General features: G+C 41.6%; 1 protein-coding gene across 6 annotated transcripts in view; it reads right to left on the reverse strand.

The window, feature by feature from the left end:
- The window catches only part of kcnq4 (potassium voltage-gated channel, KQT-like subfamily, member 4), a 59956-nt gene extending 43381 nt beyond the window's left edge, over window positions 1–16575 (reverse strand). For 2 of the 6 annotated variants that reach the window (XM_006787774.3, XM_087835320.1), the window contains exon 1: window positions 7396–8552. In XM_006787774.3, the coding sequence (XP_006787837.1) occupies window positions 7396–7697 (302 nt within the window). In that variant the 5' untranslated portion in view covers window positions 7698–8552. Of the gene's footprint in view, window positions 1–7395; window positions 8553–10012; window positions 10079–15683; window positions 15781–16473 lie in introns of those variants that run through there. The other 4 variants (XM_087835319.1, XM_035906561.2, XM_035906562.2 and 1 more) reach the window with 4 other exon arrangements.
- Between the last annotated feature and the right edge of the window lie 492 nt (window positions 16576–17067).

Below are 17067 nucleotides of genomic sequence, written 5' to 3' on the forward strand. Positions count from 1 at the left end.
GATTAGATGGTGTCAACACCCCTACTCGTCAGTTATCTCCAAGAGAATAAAACAAAATCAGTGTTGGTGGCTCAAGGTCTCTGCTGTGTGTGTGTGTGTGTGTGTTGGATTTCACCTTCAGTATTTTGACATGTTTTGCACTGCTGAGTAAATAAGCAGCAGTAGTTTGTTTTCCCACTGACCATAATGGTATGTGTGTGTGTGCGTGGTGTGTGTGTGTGTGTGTGTGTGTGTGTATTTGCACTTGTCCTGCTCCTTGGTGGAAGTGAGCACAGGGAGCAGGGCTGGTTATTGGAGGGAAATCTGACTCCTGATCGGCCATCCCAGGACAGACAGTCCCGTCCCCAGGGGAGACACATTTTGCCCCGAAAGGAGAAATTAATACAGCAACTAACCTCCACTTTCCTCTCTCTCCACCTCACTGCCTTCCACTTTTCCTGTTTCTACCTCCACACAGACACTAATCACATGTCCTGATACAAGCTCTTTCTTCCTCTGAAGGACGATCAGGCTATGAACACCAACGTCTTTCTCTGACTCTCCAAAGCACGGGTGTTTTATTTTTATTCATTTCAGCTGTTTTGGGGGTATGCACTGTGTGTCCTCTCATATTTTTCGAGCCAACCTTTAGCATATCAGTCACCAACAGCAAGCATCTGCCAAACTGGCATTGTCCTTGAGCAACATTTTATACCTCAGCCAGCTGTAGCTGTTGAAGTAGGGGACAAGGGGAAACAGAATTTTCCTACAGGGATCAATATAGTATCACATTATCATTATTAGCATTCATCCTTAGAAACCAGAATGAATCTCTCTCCTGCTTCTTCCGCCTTCTTGCCCTCTGTCGCACGCTGCTGCTGTCAGTGGGTACCCAGCCGCTCGGTGGAAAAATAAACCCAAGGATGTTAAAGCAGTTGCTCCGGAATGTGGCAGGCCTTTGAAAGAGACGTCAGGACACATGACGGGAGAACTTCAGAGAAGCCGAGGTCCACGTGGGCTAGGTGTAAAAGGGCTGGGGAAGACCTCGTAACCTTTAAAGCATGAAAGGTCAACAGTAACGCGGCAGCACGTTCTTTCAGTGTCACGTGGATTGTTCCATCTCAATTCATCAAAATAAAAATTTTAAATATGGCCATCGAGGATTCACCTGAAAAAAATGAAAATATGCATTATTCCTTAACAGGAATTCAGATCTGAGAGGAAGCCTTGACAATTTGAGTCTGTCTGTTAGCTTTCTATGTATTTCAAGGGAAGAATGAAGGGCTGTTTTTAGATGTTTTTCTATCATCATTTGTGAGGGGCCAATTTAAAAATCCATTATCCAGAAAACTGCTTGAGCTAAGGCCTTTTTTTCTATGGTAAATATCTGGTGCTATGTTATTCTGTAGCTATGGACAAAAAAAAAACAGGAAGCTTGAATTCACTAAAATATTTTGATGGTTTACCTCTCACAGCAGATTTGGAGGCCTGCAGAAATGACAACTTTGCAAATGCAGGACTGATGTTTTGATTACAGCTTCTCATGTATAAGGCACAATATCTTCTTTAAACAGTCCAGATGACAAACTGTTGTTCTTAGCCAGGCCACACCAGATCAGACTGATCTCCAGTTGAAATGACCACTTGCATTTCCCCAAAACAGCCTTAAAAATATCAAGAACACAAAGCAGACGAAATCATGTTCTCCGAGTTCCTGCCCAATGAAGTTACTCTGGGCTTAATCTGATTAGCAGCTCAGATGGCTTTTGGTTCCTCCTTCAATCAAATCAGAGGAAATGCAAAAGATGCTCTTTCAGGGAAGCACAGCAGAAGCCGTGTTTTAGGGGGGCCAGAGTCTAAACACAAGACAGAAAACAATACAAGAAGAAAGCCTCACCTTCATACATCATCGATGCAGGTTTCAAAATCACGCCACCCCCACGCCACCCATGCTTTGCTAAAAGGTGACAAATTTCGCCGTTCGAATGATTCGAGTGGCAATCAGATTATGATTCTTTTTGTAAAATGTCAGAAAATAGAGAAAATCATCATTTCCAGTCTGGCCAAAATCCAAAAGATAATCACTTTTAGTTTATCGTGTTAAAGAAAAAGATTAAGCTGTCACATGAGACAGGAAGCCAGTTATAAACACAAGAAGTTTGATTAATTAACTGACAAATGTCTAGAATTATTGACTCGCATTTATGTATTTACATATGTATCCTTCCCATTTAAGCATACACAGAAAGGAGGAAAGGAGATGATGAAGACGTGAGGGAGGGGAAGTTGTTTAGTAGACAGGCCAGTGCCGCAAATAAGATGTTGTTGGCACAGGAATAAAGGGAAGTATGAAAGGAGACACGGACAGAGTGAAGGAGGAGAAATTCTTATATTAGATCCTTATACAGATATTCCTAATGGAGCAGAATTTGCACACCTTGCTGAGGTGAACAGATTAAAACAAAAGCAGCACTAAATGAACACCAAGCATCTAATCTGCAGCCCCGAGCAGGTTAAAAGTGCAGCGTAGCTCTCTCCCCACACCATTTCACAATGGCACTTCACTCTGGTGAGACTTCCCTCTCACCTTTCTTTCTCTCTTCCTTAGTCATCAATAAAAACACTTTTGTGTGCAAGCTAAAAATGCAAACAACCTACAAAAAGCAATTTTCCAGCATTACTCAAACTATTAATAATAAAAAAAGGTCCAGCATCAAACGCGTCAGTGGCTCTTTGGAGGACGGCAGAGGGCGGCGATTTTAGCGGATTTTGTGTCGCGTGGTTGAAAACCTGGGGGGGAAAAAAGACCACACGGTTTCCCTGAGCCAGGTGAGAAAGTAGATTAGCTGGCTCAAAGTGGCTTCAGAAGGAGGCAAAACTGCAAGAGTCGACGGATAGAGGGAGCACATTCAATCAACAAGCTGTCTGAGCTAAATGAGTTTAATAATGTCACAAAGGCAATTCACCTTTAGTTGAAAAAGCTTGCGAGATACATTCAGTGTGGAGCTGCTCTGTTTACAGATAAGATGTGTGAAAAATTAACTATAGCCACACAGGCGCTCTGGGTAAACATCGGTGGAGAGGTTATGGAGAGCATTAGGCCGTATCTCCCTTAACATCTATAAATAATGTGGCTTTAGGCTCAAGCTTTCATAAACACACACCATCACTGATGCTTGTGCCATAAAAGGTTGAAGTAAAGATATTCATACATGGCGTGGAGTCTCAGTGGTTCATCTGACAAAGATTAAGCTTGCTTTGGAAATGATTGTTTACAGATCTGATAGATTAACGATCATTTCTTTAGAAACATTAACATTTGCAAGAGTAAAGTGAGCTCCTTTCAGATGTAATGTAATGTGGGTTAGAAGAAAGTCATCTTAAAAGGATTCAATTTTTTTTTTTAAAGGAACGGTAAAGCAGGAGAGGCCTTTGAAAGAGAGCCTTTGAAAGGCCTACGAGTACTTCTCCATAATTTCTTTCACCTGTCTTTCCTTGTTAGTAAAGTCCACACCTTCACTTTGTGTGCTTGACTGGATATTTTGAAAGCTAGTGTGGAAATTTGACATCTTTTCATCTTTACAAATAAAAAAAGGCTTTCAAGCAGTTATTGTAATTAGGTTGGGAGCAAAGAAGAAAGGCAGGTGGACTTAAATATGAGTTACATATTTAGAGGTCATTTTTATCCTGCAGATGACTGCTAAAATAAGCCTGGTGATTCCCCTTTGACTTCATCAGGGTTTGTTTTGTTTCTAGGACTTGACAAAGCATCTGCAGAGCAACAAAAGGTATTGTATTACTGTTTTCACAGAGTGCACTTGAGCAAAGCCAGAAAAGAGAGGAGAAAGTGTCTTTTAACCTGCTAATAGTCCTACACAGAGCGTTTGCAAAGAGGTCTTCATAGAAGCACAAGCTCAAACCAAAACCTCCATGTGATATTTTTCCTGCACATTTCTGCTCCTTCACTATAGGACATCAATAATACATGACCGGTATATTTTTGCCCTCCTTCGAGCCAATCAATCACTCTGGCTGGCCAATGCTCAGTCTCTTTTTCCCGTCCATCCTCACACACTCTTTCTGTATATTAAGAATGAAGTCCGAATACTGCACCAAACCATAAACTTAAGATCGAGCACAGAACTGTGCAAAAGTCTTGAGCCACTTTCCATTTATGTATATTTTGCTAGAAAAACAAAAAACGTGCAGATGTGAAAACATGCAAGCGGGCCTTGTATGGCTTACATATTACGTAAGGCAAAAAGAGAGTTTCTACAATTCAAATGAAAGTCATTTTGCCCTAATGAGTCATATGTCAGCGATAAGTGCCTTAATCCCCAAGAAGAAAATCACATATATGTAACACTGGGTTCCGCAGCACTAACAGACCTCATGTGTTGGCGCTGGCTAAAATATCTCCCTGTTTTCTGGGAAACTGTGATGGGACATTTACACAATTTTAGCAAAATAAGCAATTTTTTTGAAAATCTTACAGGCTAATTAATAAGAAAAATAATCATTAGTGACAGTATTAACGAATAGGCTTCTTGTCAGGCAGCTGGTCTGTAACAGAGTTAAACACCATAACAGCTGCCGCTATAGATTTATTGCAGCTGAAATAAAGCTGTGGGACTCAAAGGTGTCAAAGAGGTCTTCAGCTTTGACAGTGAGTAAGGGAAAGGCTATCAAAGGGCACGCCAAACTTAACACGGTTCAAAGGCTCCACTCACCATTTGAACCAGAGCCTCTGCAAGAACCTGTCTGCCGTCTACACAACCGACCAAGTTTACGAGCAAAGGAACTCTCTCTGTGTTTATTACAGAACTTTCCATGAACGCTATAATCTCTTTTAACAAATTCCTGCCTCAACGCCCTTTTTTTATTTTATTGGTAAGCACAAAAAAAAGAGATTTGATGGGATAATAGAGCAGGAGAGCAAAGGATGGAGAGTAGAAGAGAACTTTTTGTCAGCTCTGAATCAGCAGCTGTTACACCTGCAGGAGAGTGTGAGAAATGTTTTCTCCATCCCACACACTCAAGATCCAGACATTTACAACACTGTAACCAAAACCTTTAAAAGGCAAGATTTAAAGAGAAAAATCTCTGTGTGTGTGTGTTCGCAGATTTGACAAACAGAGGTGAGGAACTTGTGGGACTTCATGTGAGGAGTCATTACAGTGGAGACCTGCTTCAATGCTTTTCCATGCACACTCCAACAGCTGCAAAGAGAGGCCCTCTAAGCAACACATCTGTTCCAGGGTCCCCTGTTACAACACAGGATTAATTAAAGGATCAAGGGAAAGTTAGCACAGCACCCTACACAGCAGTGTATAGCTCAATTTAATTACAACAGATCAACACAGCCTTAATTGAGCTTCTTCGTACAAAGAGTTTTCTTCACACAGTTATCCTCTTGGAGAGCAACACACATGTAATTAATCAAAATAAATGCCCAGCTGAGACGGATGAAGTACCGTGGGAATGATGCGCTCAGGTAGACATATGTGCAGCAAATATATTTCACGTCTTAGTGCAAGGCTTCTTGAAAAGCTTTGCACATTTTATTCTCAGGTACATTCTGCAGTCAACGTAAAATAGGCCGCCACAGGAGCAACTCGCTTCCAAAATCAGCTTTGAGGCCGTGACATCTGATACTCGATCTGGGCACCTCCGAGTGCATGCTTTGCCTCTCTAACAGAGAACTAACAACAATGGCAGAGCCGCGATTCGCTCCAACACCCCAGTAATGTCAAGGAGAATGTCACAGGCTGCCACCCTGTAAAGGCCATCGCTCTTAATGAGTAACACATCAGGTGGAAGAGGTGCATGACACGTAGTCCCGTGTGTGCTGGAAATGCATGCTCACAGTCCTGTAGCAATGGCATAAGAAGAAACAACTGGAGAAAAGTGAAGTGGGTTAAAGTGGGGCTGTAGCATTTACTGACGTGCTCTTGTTAATATACAGACAGTATAGGAGCGGTCCCCAACCCCCGGGCCTCAGACCGGTACCGGTCCGTGAGTCGTTTGGTACCGGGCCGCGAGAGTTGAGGCTCAGGTGTGAAATGTATGGTTTTCAGGGTTTTTATCGGTTTTAAGCGTTATTTTGTTATCGTTTTTATCGTTAACTCTGTTTTCCTGGGTCTTTTCACGTGTGTTATGAATAAATCTTCTTTTTTTTTTGGTACCGGTACTAGTTTTATTTTGTTGTATTTATCTGCGACACCTTAAAGGCCGGTCCGTGAAAATACTGTCGGGCATAAACCGGTCCGTGGCGCAAAAAAGGTTGGGGACCGCTGCAGTATAGGATGTGAACATGTGAGAATCACTGCCCTGAAGTGGGATTTCCCTCTGTTATAAACACATGATGGCACCGGCAGGCAGACAGCTGCACTCTTCTAAACAACGACGCAGAAAGCACGACCCGGTCCGAGGAGCTCCCATACATAAAGCTCTGTCCACTACATGCCAGCCGCAGACACAGCTGGGAGACAGGTGCCGGTGCACAGCTGCCCTATGCTTGACTTAAAAAGACGCTCAAATATAGTGAGACGTTTAGGCTAACATATATATGCAGCTTTGAATTTAAATTGAAGAGACGTGAAGAGGGTAAAAACCAGACAGTTGGGTTTTATGTCTTGATATAATGAATGACTTATGTCTCACATACTACTCTTAAGTTCCTGGTGTGTCAGAGGGGACCGGCACCACCAGCAGTGAGCTCATACTCTCCCCGTGTTTACATGTTGTATATACATTCTTGAACATAAGGCCATACAGGCTCCTTTAAAAGCCCTGACTTAATACTTTCTGCAGCAGGAGAGTTGCTTTAGTTTCACATCTATGTTTAGTACACGCTTTTAATTGTAGAACTCATCTTTAGGCTTCCGGTGTTAGGGTTCAGAATGAGTTCTTACTTCACCGGTGAGGAGAGTTTCTATTTCTTAATAGAGCTTTTTTAAAATTTATTAATCATTATCATCATAATCCACACTTTTACTTTTCAGCGCCTTGAGTGAAGCATGTAAACCTACAAAAAACAAACTTCAGACAGACATCAAAGTGTTTACAAAAGGACTATGATTTAAAAAATAAAATAAAAATTCCCCCATGTGGATTTGAGCAAATTAAATTTAACATCATAAGTCCCCCTGATGATTTAATGAGACAGAGACAAGGGGAAATTGAACAGCAGACCCCATGTTGAGATGATGTATGGCATATGACCAGGCTAATTGCGGCATAAGCAACTCTGTTGGCTAATTGGGAAATTTATCTAATAACTGCTGGCATGCAGAGACCAAAAGGCTGGATTGGGAAGTCCAACATTTCCTTCTTTTTCCAAACTTTTATAAAGTTATAGTTTAATGTTTTAGGGATGTTCACACTAACACAAAATTAAAGCCATGACACACTTACATGAATGCATGGTAGATGAATGCCCATCCTCTTGGTCTTTCTAGCACGTTGTACAGGCAGTTTTGAAACTTTCTGTAGCGCTTGCTTGAAGCGGACATGTTGGCCCGAGGTCCGGGCGGTCCAGGCAGCGGGGTGCCCAGCAGACCCGTGCGGTGAGACGGGTGTCCGCGCTCCGGAGTGGACGGCTCGCTTCTCTCCGTCTGGACGGCGGTGAGAGCCACAAACTCTACCCGCCTCTCGTCGTTTGGAGCCGGAGGCGCCAGCATCCTGATGCCGCCGTTGTTTGATGGACTTCCTAACATCTCAAGGCTGTCGCGATTAAACTACAGACAACTTGGCACGTTTCACTGGATCATCCGCAGGAGCGCAGAGCAAAGTTTGGACCAAGTCATAGTCCGACTGAAACTAGTCCACAGCCTGAGTTTGAGTTCAGGTTCAAAAGTTATCTGCAAATAAAGTCGCGGCCGCACAAGACGAGATGCACATGCACAGTAGATGTTGTGTAAGCGAGTCGCGCTGAAACGGGACCTCCGGCGATCATTGTTAACAGTCAGGTGTAAGAAGTAATCAGAGGGGTGCAGAGAAGTAATCACACACACACGCACACACACCAACTCCGAGAAAACTGAAAGCAAGCTGCTAACGACCTGCCATTACCTTGCAAAAAAAAATCATCTGGGCTCAATCAAGTGAAGCATCTATTCCTGCGCACACTTCACAAAACAAGTAACCCGCCAGGTCAGCGGCCGTGCAGCGCATCCATGGTCTCTAAACCGAGCGCAGCAGCCACAATTGTTCATTAAACGAGTCTTAGCTGTTTCTTTAGTTTTAAACTGGCAGACAGAGCCTCACCACAGCCGCTAACATCAGCCTGCTCTCCCCTGCTTGTGCGTCTCTGGTCCAGCGCTCCCCTGCTGACTGGGTGGAGAGCTCAGAAGTGAAGAACATCAGCGTGATGTCAGGAACTGCAGACGAGGAACCCTTCCAAAAAATTATAATAATAAAATTAAGAAGAAAAAAGACCAAATATCTGCAGTTGATTTGGAAACGCGCACGAAGGTGAGAAGCCTGCTCTCCGCTGAGTTGATGTGCACAAACAGAAACGCTAGCGGGTAGGACTCTGCGCACGAGATGGGTACGAGCGTGGGATGCTCTCAGCGACTAGAGGCGCACTTTTTCTGTTTTGTTTTTTAATGACGCTTTCCGGGAACCGTGAGCGATCTCTGACAGAGCAGCAAAGTTAGCTGGTGAATGATACATGCTGCTAACAGTTTGCAAGTAGTGAACGGGACACCATCTGTGAGGCTTCCAAAAAATATACATGGAGTCTAGGGTGGGGGTGATCAGTCAATCTGGGGATGAAGTGTAAGTTGTCTAGGGTCTTTTTGTGTACGTTCTAATATATTAATATATTAGAACAGAATTTGAATACCTTTTAAATTTACAAGGTATTCAAATTATTTTTCAAATGTTTGTTGTTTGTTTTACAAAAATGTCCAGCAGTGTGTTTTATTATTATTTGTTTTATTCTAATTCACACATCACTTTTAGCTTTTTCCCCCCACTCACCTCTATGTCTACTATATATATGTATTTATAATTCTTCCCTGTCATCATCATTGCGCTCTACCTCTCTCTACACTCTGAAGTCATCACAATGATCACGACACGATATTATCATTATTATCAGTAAAGAGGTCGTTTTGGTAAGGGCATGACTAATTTTTTCGGACTTCAGTGTCCATGGTCATCCTGTCAGTATTTTAACCAGTGTGTAATGATCTGTTTCCTCGTTTTCTCACAGATCTCAACTTCATTTTTTCTTTTTTCTTATTAAATATACCTATATTTAATGCATGTATATACGGTAAACTATATGATCAGTGCAAGTCACAATTCCATATAATTTTAAAAAGTATTATATTTATAATTTTTTCTTCTTTTGGAACTTGTTTACTCAACATTTCACCCAGAATTAGTTGGTTTTTAGACCTGAGTGTGCATTATTTACATCCATGTTCATGTAAATTTGACCTTTTCACCCAAAAAAACATTTGCTTCCACCCCTGACAATTACCAAAACTTTGATCAAGCATTACACTCCCAGCAAAAACTAATCTCCCCTCCTGCACACATTTTGATTACGTTGTTGCTTTCCAATTATAAAGTGTTCAAACAACAAAAGTTTAATTTGACTTTCCTTGAAGTGAAAATGCCACTTGTGTTTATTGTGGGAGGAGGTTTAAATCCATGGCTACAGGAGTTTTGGACAGCAGAGACAGGTGCTCTGCGACACAACAACACTGATCACCACAGACCGCTACCCCTCCATGGACACAGCATTCTAAATCTATAACTGTGACACACAGAAGGGCTTGTGGTTATGACACAAATATAGGGTTATGGAGACTGTGCCCTGTAGAGACATCACCTGTTGGAGGAACTGAAGAATGCAATGTGAGGTAGTCCCCAAACTCCTGCTGGCCTAACTGTATCATCTGGCGCCCAAAAAAATGACATCAGGGAATAATGATATAATTCACAATGATGTGTTTTTTCTTTAAACCTAAACAAGCACCGGGTCAAATGTTCACAAGGAAAAAGAAGAACAACAAACCTGCTTTCTGTTTCTTCCGTCCACTACCTCATCACTTCCACCTCTGACATCTACTTCTGTCCTCTGCTGTTGAATGCGAGTGAAGTATATAATCATTCATCTTGAATAAAAGCAAACCGCACTCTCAACAACAGAAACTGACAGCCTGCCCTAAACATACATTCAGCATGGTGTAAGTTTTACGTTGTCCTACAACAATAGCAGAGGCAGGTTACTCATGCTAGCTATGTGCATTCCTGTCAATTGTCGTGCAGCAGTTTATGGAACATGCAGGTCGGTGGCATGAAACGTGGGAATGCAGCTGCAGTCTTTCACAAGTCACAAATCTCAACATTATTCCCTGGGCTCGCTCCCATTACATAACATAATATCACATAATCCTTAACTCTTTACTAGCTTCTCATATAGAGACCAGCTGACAGCTGATCTTTACAGCGATGACTGGTGAACTCTTCCCAATGGATGTTCTGCTTTTAAGGTTCAATCAATTATTTAGTATTGTTTGTTAGTTTGCTTTAGTGTTGGCATTTAAACAAACCTTTGGGCTGCAATATTTAACCTGGTTATTAATTGCTAAACGTTATTGATGCCTGCAGGGGAAGTGGAATGTCACAAGTCAAGGTGACATAAAAGAGTGGAAAATTAACATGGCGGTCAGCATTTCCACATAGAAAAGCTGATTGCTTGAACCAGTTGAAGATTGCAGTGCTTTTATAACTGCAGCAACAATTGGAATGAATCCTTTTGGCTTACTAAAACGAAGTTTGACAAAGTTCGGATTGGAAGTTTTACAAATATCTGATTTAAAGACATACTGATTGTTAGAAATCACAGTGTTTATGAGACAGGGTAAGGCCGGGTTTTATTTTGAATTACAATCATCGGAGAGGCATGCAAACTAGTCAAAACTATGCAAGTTAATTTAGGGATAACATTTAGGGTGCAAAGTTACAGCCCAGGGCTTTTAAAAACAGGCAAATGTACGATATCTATTTCTGACTTGGAAGGTGAGACTGACAGAAAGATAAAGGACAATCAGTGGGGGAAGACGGTTACATAACAGGGTATTGGGTAGGGTATTGTGGATCCTAACGCTCCCACCCCACAATGACATCCTGTAGGAGGAATCCCCCCTACACTACAACCCTCTCTCTTTTAGTCCGGTCTCCTCTCCTCCCCTCAGCAGTCCTAATGAGGACCGGCAGCAACCTAAGAAAAAGCTGTTGACAGACATGTCAGCTTTACTTGTACCCTCAGGGATTAAAAATCAAAGTTTCGCTGTGGCAAAGCTACTCCCACCCTCGTCTCTTTCTATTACAGTACCCTTCTTCAACGTTGCTTTCATCTAGTAATCAACACTAAGAGCCGGGCAGTGGCCTCTAAGCTGAAGGCGGCCCCGTGACAACAAACAACAGCTGAGCGAGGACAGCGGGTGGTCGATGGCACAAATGTATAAACCTGACCACGACGAAGAGCTCTCGCACTCATATACACAGATTTGGTGGCACTCATAAACAACTCTGGTGTGAAGCTGGAATTACCCTTGGAGATGACCCAGAGTGGACTACAGGGGCCTCAATGTTAAGAGGCTTCTGCCCTTTATGCTGTTTTTCCACCACACTTCCACCCCTCCAAGCATACACTCACGCTCCACAGAGCCCACTGAGCTCCATGGAGCGACAGTCACTCAGGGAATCTATGGGAACGTAAAAATACTCGCATCAGCAAATGCGCGGCATACATAGTACAGCGCAAACTTGCTCCGCTCGACCCCCATCAACCTTTTATTTCCACTGCCGACGTTTATTTACACCACTTAATGGCTTTCCCAGACAGCACGCTTGTTTGTCTTTATTTAATCTCATTTCTGTGCTGCTTTTCATGTATCGTCTCCTCTTTAACACAGATCCCTTCTTAAAGGGAAGACCTCAGAGGACAAGGGAAAGAGGAGGAATAGGGACAGGGCAGTCGAATTGTTGATATAGCGTCTGTTGTGCTGGGTTAATGTTGTTGTGATAAGTCTGGTTATAGTCTTCGGAGAGTTGAAATGACATTGTCAAACAGCGCTGTGCTTGAAGCAAGAACCCCCGGTGAGTGCACACTCCAACCATCACGTAGACACTGAAAAAAGACCAGCAGGCGGATTTCCCCGTTCCAATCAATGTAACAGCTCGCCATTCAACTGTATGAATATGCCAAAGTGTCAACCACAACACTTCGTGACTAAGTCGGGAAATGACAGCATGGTGGGTAGAGACGTCACTCAGTGGTCCATTCATAACCAGTCAAAAGCTCCTTTGTAACTTACTGCAACTTTTAGTGCCACTATAGAGGTGAGTGAGCAGGCTCCTCAAAGGACCCTGCAGCGTTTTACTAACACTCACAGGGGGTAGAGGGGGGCACACAGTAGACACTACCTCACTTCCATCAGTCAAAAACAATCCTGAACCATAAATCCCCGAGCTAAAAAAGAAAAACGACTACACACACACACACACACACACACACAAAGTAACACAAATGTTAACACTGTCTGATTTCTAAAAATAATGAGAACACATACTGCCTCGTTTTATGCAACAAACAGTTAAGGGCTTAATGGAGAGATCGGTCCTTTATTATAAACACCAATAGTTTTTGAAGTTGTATAATTTTTGCTACATTTAACATATTTGTGTAGTTTCAGTCAGAGTAGCAGTGCAACTGTCAGATCGTATGGATCACGTTTATCGGGGGGGGGGGGGGAATCACAATGGTGACGTAGAGGTCTCAAAAACTCAAATATGATAGACGCTGCAGAACAAATATAATCCTCTCAGCCTGACTGTGAGCAGCCCCGCCCACCTGCTGCTCAAACCTGTGTGTGAGGGGCAGCCAATCAAAAGAAAGAGAGAAAACTGTTTCTCCAGCTGTGGGTCATAGTGAGAAGTTGGAATAATATTTTTCTTTAAAAGATAAACAAGACTTACAATCTTTCACCTTTAATCATATTTTAATTATTATTTACTTTTTTTGTATTTTTGATAAAAATCCGTAGAGTATGAGCTTTTTTTTTAAGCTTCTGATTTTGCATGTGCCAATAGGGACTTTTTAAAACTGTGAATCATACTAATCTACTGTTGTAGAGTTAAAAATAAAAATAAAAATGTGGAGCTGAAAAAGGACATAATACGCTCCAATTAAAAGATCCAGGGAGTCTCACGTGAAGAGAGGGTCATGAACATTCCTGCAACATTCCTGATTCAACCAGAAGTGAATCGGGAACAGTTGTACCCTGTAACCAGCTTCATTCAGGAAACTACAGATTAAAGTTGGGTTTTTTTGCTGAATAAATATTAACTGATAGAAGAGAATACATTAGATCCCAGGTACATAGTTGAAATGAAATAAATTTCTTAATTGAGATGGGAATTATTTTATACCTTCATAACTTAGAAGATCTTCTGCAAGCACAAAGCCTTTGTCGAGATTTACTGCCTCAAATTTTCAGAAGTGACGTGGGTTAGCACCAGAATTAAACTGATCCTTTCTTTGCCCCTGATGGCAGCTTTTGCACCATGATGCATACAAACAAACTGATCACGTATCTCTGCCTCAGTGCTCACAACGTTCAGGCTCTTTGATGCAACTTTCCTGAGTGTTAATGCGCAGAATAGCTCAGCTGCTTAACCCTACAGTATAAGCTTATTATGAACAGACATAAGCAATACGAAAATTACTCTACATGGATCATTGAACTGTCACATTATTCTTATACAACGCTGACACGCCAAGACCTGGGAAGAGCTCACACTGAAGCCTGACAATGATTAAAGGAAAACATCCTGACACCTAAGGAGGAGAGAAAAGAAGATCAAACACGAAAGCCGAGTGAAAGATGATGCTTAGCCTCCAGCCGAACTCTTAACGCGGGTTTGTCACAAAGTTGTTGAGGGCATTTGGTGCTGTGGCCAAATCACAAGGTCCAGACCACAGCCAGAGCAGTGAGCTCGAGTTCATACGGCCCAAAGCTGATCTTTGATCTGACCAGACGAGGCAGCCAAGAAAAATACCACCAGACAATCCTTTTCACGCTCAACTTAAGCTCAAACGTTCTCACAATCCTCGTTCCTCTCATTAGAAAGAGCCGAGCATGAGTCTGCATTCATTAATGCAGTTATTGTTCACTGATTAAGTCGATTAAGAAAGGACCCCCCGGTCAGAGTAATGTTTACTTGTGCCTCCGACTACCATGGCTCAAGCAGGGAATTGCAGAGTGAATGATATACATAAGTGCAAATTTTTAAAAACACAATTTGATTGACCAGCATTACAAAGTACTTCCACTTTTGAACTTTGACATTCAGCTCTAAGATAGAGTTAAATATGACATTTTATATTCACTATTAGTATTATTATTAGTAATAGTATTTTCTCTTCCACTGTAATTATTTCTCCTTGCCTTTTAAAATTTAATTCAATTCCTGTTTATTTATATAGTGCCAAATCACAACAACAGTCACCTCAAGGTGTTTTATACTAAAAGGTAAGACCTACAGCATACAGGAGGAAACCCAAATAATCAAATGACCCCCATGTGACCCCATATGACCAAGTACTTAGGTTGGAGAAGGAATGCAGTCTGATCTCGCAGGAGCTGAGCGGCCTCTAGCCAAATAACTCGTGACTCTATTGTTAACCGCTGACCCTTTGTGGCACACAAAGCTTTTCCAGGACAGCAGCACTGCTCACATAGTCTTGTTTGGGAGCAGCGTGGATAGATACTGATGGTGCGGTCGTGAGAGCACGTTAAAGATAGATTTGTTGCTAAATGTCTGCTCTTACTGAAAAATAATGAACCTCTGTTTGGACATGAATCAGGTGCCCAATTACAGTATATCAGTAGTGTTTAAAATGTGTTAGATCAGTGCTGCCCTCCTATGGCCATTTGGGAAAACAACAACAGGTTTCAATCTGACATAGTAAGCACATGATTGTTTGACCTGAGTTTTTGTCTTTTTAAACTTGTAAATGTTAATTGGATTGTTCTTTTCTATTCTGTCTACCTGAGCACTCAAAGCGCTATATACAACTTGCCTTATTCACCCATTCATACAAGCACTTTTTTTCTATGCATAATTGCTTACTATCTAACATTCACACTCTGATGAATGCATTGGAGAGCAACTTTGGGTTACTATGTTGCCAAAGGATATTTAGCACATAGAGTGGAGCAGCCCAGGACTCAAACCACCAACCTTCCAATTAGTAGATGACCTGCTCTGCCTCCTGAGTTACAGCCACCCCAGCTCGTCAGGCTACCTGAAGCCTGCCTTTATCACTCATTTTCAGAAGAATGCCTTTTTGTTTCTTAAACCACCTACTGCTGACCATGAATCATTAAGTATATAAAAAAAAAGAAGTTTAAATTATATCTTTAGTCACTTTGTTACCAGCAGGCTGTCACAAAAGGCACATAATTTATTCCAATTTCTTAAGATGAACTTATGAAAAGAGACACAGATGACCCAATTTGACCTATAATACAATATTGTCGCACAAACAAGGTGACTGCCAGAGATATTAGCTGAAAACGTGAGATATCTCGGTGTAGTATGGAGTGTTTCCTTAAAAATAAAACAGATAAAACAAGTGGATCGAAAAAGAACAAGGATCAGGCCTGAAAAACTACCTACAGCAGATGAGCAGAATCTGAAAGTCATCCATCTACTCTTCACTGAAGCATCTTCAGAAATGGTCTCTGGAAGGGTGGCTGCCAAGAAGTCATTCTTAAAGAAGGGAAACAGGCAGAAAAGACTGAGGTGTGCCAAGTTACACAAGAACTGAAATAAAAATCAGTGGCAACAGGTCTAAAGGAGTGAAGAATCCAAATTTGACATTTTTGGTTCAAATCGTTATCAATGTGTACAGAGGAGGTCAGCAGTGAGCGTCTACAGCCATCTGTAAAACATGATGGAGACTGTCGTGGTTTGGGGTTGCATATCAGCTAAAGGTATTGGGGATCTTGTCAAAATTGATGAAATTACAGACACAAAAGGATTTTGATCCACCACGTAATACCAACAAGAAAACATCTGATTGTTAACACCCTGCCAATTCAGTAAAAGCACCCTGTGATAGAAACACAAACACTGGAATACCATCAGTCATGGATTGGCCTCCTCAGAGCCCGACCTCAAACTACTAAAGCAGTGCAGAAAAATCTTGACAGAAAGCAGAATAAAAGGCAGCCAACATCCGAGCTTTGAATGTGCTGGAGAACTATTCCTGATAACGACTTATACTAAAGACAAGAAAGAGATATTGCCATTCGAAGCTGATTAGAATTGTACAAATTGTTTTTGTCTTATATACTGTATTTCCAATCATATATGGTGTATTGTATTTTGTAAATCACTGGACCCATTTTCCTGCCAAACAGCACTATATGGCAAAGACCTGTTGTGGTGGGACGTGTCTACCTGTAAATATAGCATATGGTGATGCCTAGGTTGGTTCAGTCCTATCTCGTGGTCCTGGTGACTTTCTCTCCTGTCTCCCTGTATACTAGCAAGGTGCTTAACTGCCCTAAAACAATAAACAATGGAGACGCAGATTAGCTCTTAATAACACAAACTCAAAGATAACCAAACAGACCAAGTTGAGAAGGTATGGCTTTTATTTATTTTTTCGTCACAAAGTTTGTTTACAAAAAAAAACAGGAACATCAAAAATAAAATTGTACCTATCTATTGCATGTCATGCTGGCAGTTTTAACTACATGCAAAAACAACAATAATAATAACATTGATAATACTCATTACTGTACAAAAAAAATAAAAAAAATAATGGGCAATATATCGGGCCAAACATCATTTTAAGCCAAAAGAAAAACACTCATTGAGAAAAAAAAAAGAGAGAGAGAGAGAGAGAGAGAGAGTTCTATAAAAAGGGTGCTTTTCCCCTCCAGACAGAGTCATGTGTTTGCACATGAGACTTAAATCGGGGCACAAGACTCGGGACTCAAAAACCACCCAAACCGAGGCAGAAAAAAAGTTTCCCCACTCTAAGGACAA

The sequence above is a fragment of the Neolamprologus brichardi genome, chromosome 22 (assembly GCF_056152115.1).
Source record: "Neolamprologus brichardi isolate AB-2024 chromosome 22, ASM5615211v1, whole genome shotgun sequence".
Classification (NCBI taxonomy): Eukaryota; Metazoa; Chordata; class Actinopteri; order Cichliformes; family Cichlidae; genus Neolamprologus; species Neolamprologus brichardi.